Source organism: Sinocyclocheilus rhinocerous, unplaced genomic scaffold (assembly GCF_001515625.1).
Source record: "Sinocyclocheilus rhinocerous isolate Xijiao unplaced genomic scaffold, SAMN03320098_v1.1 scaffold1063, whole genome shotgun sequence".
Classification (NCBI taxonomy): Eukaryota; Metazoa; Chordata; class Actinopteri; order Cypriniformes; family Cyprinidae; genus Sinocyclocheilus; species Sinocyclocheilus rhinocerous.
This window is the reverse complement of record NW_015625586.1, coordinates 208,768-216,544: the sequence shown is the minus strand read 5'-3', so window position 1 is coordinate 216,544 and position 7,777 is coordinate 208,768. Positions and strand designations below refer to the sequence as shown.

Below are 7,777 nucleotides of genomic sequence, written 5' to 3'. Positions count from 1 at the left end.
AATAAAATAAAATACAAATCTTTGTCCAAAATCTTTGATGTAAATAGCACGGTTGAAAGAAATATTTTTCTTAAAATATGTTTTGAATCCTTAAAAATTAAAAATATATTTTTGCTGAAATGTATAATTTTAAACATATTTTGGATATAATGTTTTGTATTTGACAATACTACAAAACAAGTAAAAAATAGAAAAAATAAACAGTTTTGATATGTACATATATGTTCCAGATATGTGCTTTGAATGTAGTACAAAATTTTGGAAAACATTTAATCTGATTTTTTACATGACAAATTTCCTACAGAGGAGTTGAGAATACAAAATTTGTCTATTACTTACCTTTCTATAACCCCGTCTCCTTCAAGGATCCTACACTCCCATTGGCCGCATCTTTGGAGGCGGGGTTTGTAATGAGCCTTGTGCTCGGGAATGTTAGTCCGCATTCTCAAACTGAGTTACCGCTGCTCGGACGTAGGCATATCGGTGATCTGTCGCGGTCCTCAACAAGTTCTGTGAGTTTCTTGGAAACCATTAAATAGTTTCAGAACCTTTGCACTGCTTTAAACGCTGTGATAAACTTGTAGCTGCAAATATTTTGTTTTTGAAATTTTGCCCGTGCAACAGTTAATTTAACTAAGCATCATCAATTTTTTTACAACACAGTTTGCTTGAATAGCGCTCTATGACAGTGACCTGATGGACTAAACGTTTGTATTTCTACTCAGTGCTCCGGAGAACGCCAGGCATTATCCTGCAGCAGGACTGTAACGGCGCAATGATGAACAGGAACGGAATGGTCACAAAGATTCGCACGCGGATAAGGACCGACCCCTTCAAGAACAACTATGATCTGGTCGGCAAAGAGCTTGGCAGGTAAACCACTGTAAATTATCTACTCTATAGACGAATTAGCGCGTTTAAAAGATTCAAATGTGTACAATAAATGTAGTCATATGCCTGTGGGCAGTTTCACAAAGTTGAGAACTGGCGTGAGATTTAATTGGGGAGTGAATCACTGCCAGCTGGAAGCCAAAAGAGATTTGTTTGGCTCCAGCACGTGTAATCTGAGGATCAGCCAGATAGATTTTAGCCCTTATTGCAGTTTGCCAATATTGCAAACGAACTACACTAATTTATAAAATTATCCAAATTGTCTGTTAATCGCACACTTGTGCATCTTTGCGTTTATTATAATGGGACCATTCTCTGGCTCGCTTAGTTCCCTTGCAGTGTAGATCAACAGGGGGTGCAATCAGGTGAATTAGTAGAGTTTCTTTTCTAAACCAATATGTTAATTCAACGAATCGTTGTCGTTCACTTCCATGCATTGACTCATATTTTCGTCCACTGAAGTTTTGTGAAACGGATAACTGCTTTATTGACTTTATTTGCGAAACAATGGGTACCAGTGACTGCTGTGAGGAAGTATTTCATTGGTTGGTGCTCTGAACGACCACAAGTCAGTCGGTGTTTTGTGTTTTTTTTCTGAATAAAGACAATTAAATTGACATAAAGAGGTTATTTAGATTGTTGTTGTTTTACAGTATGGCTTGATGCCCTGCACCACTGTTGAAACAGTGTGTGATGGATATAGCACTGCTTGCCGTGACATTGTTCTCTAATGCTCCACTGACTAATTATAGACAAGATGGTATCGTTTGACCATTGTAACTTGTTTTCTCTTGGGCAGATGTGTTCATTTAAACATTCATGCTGTGCTTGTTGACAACTGCATGGTCTGTTTCTGCTGCCTTTAGGTGAATTTTGTTTTCAAGGTTTCTGGATTTTAATTCTCATTGCCTTTTCCACATCATTTAACCCAATTTGATGGGTAATTTGTGGATTGGGTTGTAAAATGTCTAGATTTGGACTGGATTTAGCTGGCATTTGGTTCTCTCTGAAACTTCCCGTTTTGCCACACACTATGCGAGATGGCACTATTTACTCGTGCCTTAGAATCCTCACAAGTTTTTCCTGTAATTAAAGCGCAAGAAAAGACCACATGCATGAGTCACAAGGCAATCCGTTATTTTTATAATGCAGCCTATCTGATTTGCTTACCTTAGTGGTGAATTGAATGAGGAATGCAGATGTTTATCCCTTTTCCTCTTTTCCTTTATCATATGTCTACAAACATCATCTTCATAAAAAAAGTAGCCTTGCAGCAGAGAAGTTCACAGTGAGCTGAGTAGGCCAGCTTGTCCTGTGATTTCCTCTGAGTGCAACAAATCTTTCTTTAGTGATAGGTCACCTTTTAAAATCATTCTTCAGCTCTCCACATGAACATAACATACTCGTTGGCCTAGATTTTTCCTGCATTTAAACCAACTTGGATGGTAAAATGTATGTTTCTTGTGTGTGTGTGTGTGTGGCTGAACACACTCGTCTTACTGAATGGCCAAACCATCTGGCCCTGTTGTCAGCACTCCATTCATTTGACACAAAGCTCCAACAGCAATTTCCTTATTATTCAGCGAGATCAAATCCAAAGTTTGTTCCCAGACAACTTGCTTGTTTAGTTGATGGAAGATCAGTTTAGTAATCAGTCGTGTTTACTTCTGTTTCCATTTCCAGTCATTTTCTCCCCCTTATTTCTGAATTTTTCAGATTTATAACAATAGTACTTGTTCTCATTAATGTTTTGAGAACCAAAAGTTGTCACTGGTGCGGAAATGGACGCTGTGAGAGAACAAAGTGTGGAATGCTGTAATAAACATATGTCCGTTCTCCTTGAATATCTCCATAGCTGGTTACCTGACATACAGTGTAGTGGATGTCCTAGTTCATTAAAGTTCTTGCGAGTTGTGTCCCAATTCGGTGAGATTAGAGGGTATTTTTAAGCATATCATCTTTGGAGCTCCTCTAGAGTATCCAAAAATGAATCTATCCCCAACCTTCAAAATCCTACCACTGATCATGCACCAAAATCTATTTGAGGAACTACATCCACAGATAGCTTCATGTACAACCTCATCAGTCCTAGAACTACCTTTTCACAAGCTTTCCGTTGACTTCATTCATGTTTTCAACCTTTTTTTTTTTAAATTGTGAAACTCAACACTTTTTTTTTTTCCCTCTTACTGTGCGGCTGTTTTGGTAATCTGCACTTTTTATCCTCAGTAAGCCAATAAAGTTCATGAGTTCAGCTGAGAATTGAGTGATCCTCTATCCGAGGTGGTCTGTGTGAGGAATGTTTTACTGCAGAATTCTGGGTTGCTGACTGAGCCTTCTGCCATACCGGTAGCAGACAGGCCAGCTGTGCATGTGATTCAGTCCTTCGCTTAATAATGGGGTTGTACGATTTCCCTTTAATAACGGATTGAGATTGTATATCTTTGTGTCTAAATGGTCCTGTGTTTGTGTGTTCATGCACACGTGCATGCTTTTGGTCTTTTAAATGTTTATCCATTCTTTGACTTTCAAAGTGAACATGTTTCTACCATCTGGCCATGAGAATGAAACCGAGAGATGGAGACAGATAGACCATGAAAGAAGACGCTAGGTGTGATTTTTGCACAGGAAGTCTAACCACCAGAGTATCTGGGTCATCTCCAAAGATGAATGTACATTTCCTGCCCAGTCATTGTTTTAGATTGAGGCTGACTGTATTCGTTGGCATTTCAGAGTATTGTGGTATTTGACTGATTTCTCATTCATCTTTGCAGTGCTGAGCATTATTGGTTTGACTTTTCAAACCAGCTCTATTCACCCCTCTGAGAAGAGGGCAGGAGAAATGTGAGGTTGGCAGAATTATGGCAGCAGTGCCCTTTGACTTTGTCAACTCTCAATTCAACACTTTATGGGTGTTTTGCAATTCAGAAATTATAAACTCTTATGTCTGCAGCAGTCAATTTTTTGTTCTGGATAATTTCCTACTAAACAACTGGGTTGTTCTGAGAGTTGGTATCGTCACATGCGGTTCTTGTACTCCATGTGAACTCTGTAGTCCGACTGTGTTCTGAGCTCAGACGCTGGAACATGCTCGCTTCACATCGATCCTGCCAACCACACTCACGTTTAACAGGAAAATCACTCCAACACTGTCAATGAATGCATTTTGGCTTGCACCCTTGGAAATTTTCAGGGACTTTTGTAATGGTTTGCAATCAGGGGGATTGTTAACATCAAACCCCAACAACAAAAGCTTTTTAAAGCCCCCATGTTTTTCAAGTTTAATGGTTTGTGGCCAAAAATGACACTGCCTATCTTTAGCAGATATACATATTAAAGTAGTCAATTTCTTTTGGCAAATTTGGCCAAAATGTTTCAATTTATGAGCCCATAAAATGTTCTATACAATGTGTTCCCTCCCCTGCTTTTATTCACTTATTTATTATTTAAATTATTTTTAGTATTAATTAAAAAATTTATTTTAGTATTAACTAATTATTTTTAAAATGTCATTTTAAAAGTTAACCCCTTTTTAAGTCCTTCCCTGTCTTTGTTCAATAGCAAATATGTCAACACAGGAAGGACAGCTTTGCTTGGCCATTTGATTAGGTCTTTGAGATGCCCAACTGAAGCTACATCCGGAATCTTTATTTTCCACCTGTCGTTTTGCGTGTCCGTGTTAAACTTTTAAGTAGGGTGTTAATGGAGACGTTGATGGGAAGAGACGAGCAGTGGACAGAGGAGAGGTCATTCAGGGGGGCTGTATTTTGTTTGTAAGTGTCATGTTTGGTCATTGGCTGAACTAGACGGTGGGAGGAGTGGACACCATTGACTCTCAATGGAGGAGTGTTGGGTGGTCTGTCTGTTGGGGTCTCTACAACACACACAAACTGCTGTCTCTTTATGAGATGGCCTGAAGAGGAGGTGTGGTTAAGAGCCATTTGTCCTTCTCGCTGTCAAACAAGAGAATGTCCACGCTGACAGGCCTGTTCTTTTGTGTGTGTGCAGCGCCCTGTGTGTCTTTTGACTGATAGATGAGGTGATGGGAGGTCAGATGAGGGAGGTGGCAGGAAATTGGTGTGAATGAGCCTGTGTGTGTGTAAGTGCCCTCAGAGCTCAGACGGCTCCAACTGTCATTCTTATCATTCGGATGTCAGGCTCCCGTTGCAAACGAAGAAGAGAAGGGAGGGAATGACAAGTGCAAAATTGACAGGGTAAGAATGAATACAAAGATGTTCACAGTTCATCATCAATGGGCCGATGATCTAATAATGATGACAACACCAACTATGACGTCAGTTCGTACGGTGCATGTAGAAAAAACTTATTAAAGGAGCTGTTCACCTATTATTTGTCACTTTCTTATTCTGTTCCAAAATTGTATGCTGTTTCAGTAAAAAAAGGATTTTGATTAGATTTTTGTGGCAGATAATGGCTGTTAAGTTACAAAAAAGACAAAAATATGATAGTCGCCATAAAATTAGTGACTCATGTTCTAATGTTATGTGATTTTAAAACGTTTTCATTTGATGAACACTTCCTTGTAAAAGTGGATTGAAGATTTGCTTATTCTGTGTGTGTGAAAGAGAGAGAGCGTGTGAAAGATGCAGCATTTAAAAAAAAAAAACAGACAAGTCTTAGCAGTCTGCAACACTCTTAAAACAAGTCATTATCACCATGCTAACTTTATGCACCGGTTTTGCATGCTCAGCCCTCTGCTATTTAATGAATGAAACCCTGTAAAGAAAAGTTATATTTTAAAAATATTTAAAACTATAAATATTTGAAAAGTTTTTATTAGAAATTTGTATTGCTCTTAAATTATTTTTTACTTCTCAATATTTATTTTTCTTATCTGTATATAATGTATAAAATAGTATTTTTAAAAAATTTTTTTTTTAAAAATATGCTGCAAATGCTTGATCAGAACCAATTGTTCTGGAGAGCGGTGTAATATTTAATCGTTCAACGTGAATATCATTACTCAAAGTGCTTGTATTGTGAGTTCCTCATTTTCATTCCCCAAACATTTCCTAAACTGTTTATTTAATCACTCTTGTGTGTATGTTTATGTGCACGCAGGGGCAAGTTTGCAGTAGTGAAGAAGTGCGTGGAGAAGACTACTGGCAAGGAGCACGCTGCAAAGTTCCTGCGGAAAAGGCGGAAGGGTCAGGACTGCCGCGTCGACATTTTGAACGAGATCGCGGTGCTGGAGTCAGCCGAGGCGAATCCCTATGTGGTGGCGCTGCACGAGGTCTACGAGACCACCACAGAGATCATCCTCGTATTAGAGTGGTAAGACACGCACTCACACAGTTATGTAGTTACATGCCCTGACCGCAAAAGTTAAGGGCAATGCTGAGTGTTTTATGATGACTTGGACATTGCGCACCATAATTTTGTTATTCCGAGTCACCAGGGCTTTTGAAGATTAGAATTACAGGCACAAAGAAATGGCACAGCGGGTAAATCAAAACAGGAATTTTTCATAACGCTGTTGTTTGAAAGCGTGTTGTTTGTCTGTACCTTTCTGAAGGTTACCGCAGACCACACTCGAGCTAGTTCCTCTTTTAACTGAGTGAGCTGAATGTTCCAATACAACAACCATAAAAAGAAATCAAAGAGACAAATGTATAAATTCCCAAGTGAGAATGTGGTCGTCTTGTGTTTGGTCCTTGTGAAAACTCAAATCCGAACGCTTCTCAGAAAGCACCGCAAAGTGAGTGCAGTTTTTCTGACCACACTGCAACTAGGCCAAAATCATACGTTTTCTGCTGAACTTCTCAGGAAAAACGTGCAGCAGACCTGACTCAGACCTGACAGATAGATGTAAAGCCATGTGCGTTTTCATGAAAACCTACATTCACTGTATTACTCATCAAATAAAAATAGCTCACCCTTACATTGTTCCAAACCCATATGGCTTTCATTGTGTACCGCAAAATGAGTGCTAAAAGTTTTGATACTTTTGTCCTTTTTAAAGCTTGTAAGCTCCTGTCTCCATACATTACGCAATTAAATGCAAAAGAGCAGTCAGGACATTCTTTAAAATTTTTGCATTTAAAAAACGGTAAACGTAAAAATGTAAAATCACGTAAAATATAACAAAGTTGTGATGCATTTGGAACAACAGGCTGTAAATGTACACTTTTTGTGAGTTTTTCATTTAACACTTTGACGTTCACCACATATTTGAGAAAATTGTTTACTGTATATGTTCAGCTGAAGCATAATCGGAGTATTTTAGTTTTTCTAGTAAAACAGAAGCTGATAACGTTTACTAATGAGGAGGAAATGACAGGTCGTTAAGTTTAAATGCTTTTCATAAGCTCTCTCTGTATCTATCGTTCAAATCTCCCTTATTTTTTCCCCTTAATTTGTTGAAGGAATTTTGTTTTTCCCCTACTATCTGTGTTATTGCCAATTCTGCATTATATCAACAACCTGTTTTTTTTTTTTTTTTTTGCATATTGTGTGTGTTGATGTGTACAGAGAGGCAGGATGCTGACTGGTTGAATGACGGAGGTTTTGAGAATTGGTAGATCATATCTCTCGGTCTGAAAGGTAACATGCCACAAAAAAACATAGTCAGCCCACTTGCTGCACACGGCTAAGCCACTTCCTCTGAAAAGACAGCTGTGTGTCAATCTGTCACTTGTAAGCACGCACATCGGCATCTGTGTAGACAACCTGTGGAGTAAGTTTACCTTATAAGGAAGGTAATGCTTCTCGTTTTTCGTTAATTGTTGTGCAAGTTCAGTCGCATCAGTCAAAGTCATGGTCTGGTTATTCTGTTTGCCCATAGCATATATAAATGTGTATATATAGGCTAAGTCTGACATTTATATTTATAAATTGATAAATTGTCATATCTTTATTATATATA

At 38.4% G+C, this 7,777-nt stretch overlaps 1 protein-coding gene across 1 annotated transcript in view; it reads left to right on the top strand.

The window, feature by feature from the left end:
* The first annotated feature begins 411 nt into the window (after positions 1-411).
* The window catches only part of LOC107754150 (serine/threonine-protein kinase 17A-like), a 17,168-nt gene continuing 9,802 nt past the window's right edge, over positions 412-7,777 (top strand). Inside the window, exons 1-3 of the mRNA XM_016570497.1 lie at positions 412-512; positions 726-873; positions 5,974-6,186. Coding sequence (XP_016425983.1) covers positions 776-873; positions 5,974-6,186 — 311 coding nt within the window. The 5' untranslated portion in view covers positions 412-512; positions 726-775. The remainder of the gene's footprint in view (positions 513-725; positions 874-5,973; positions 6,187-7,777) is intronic.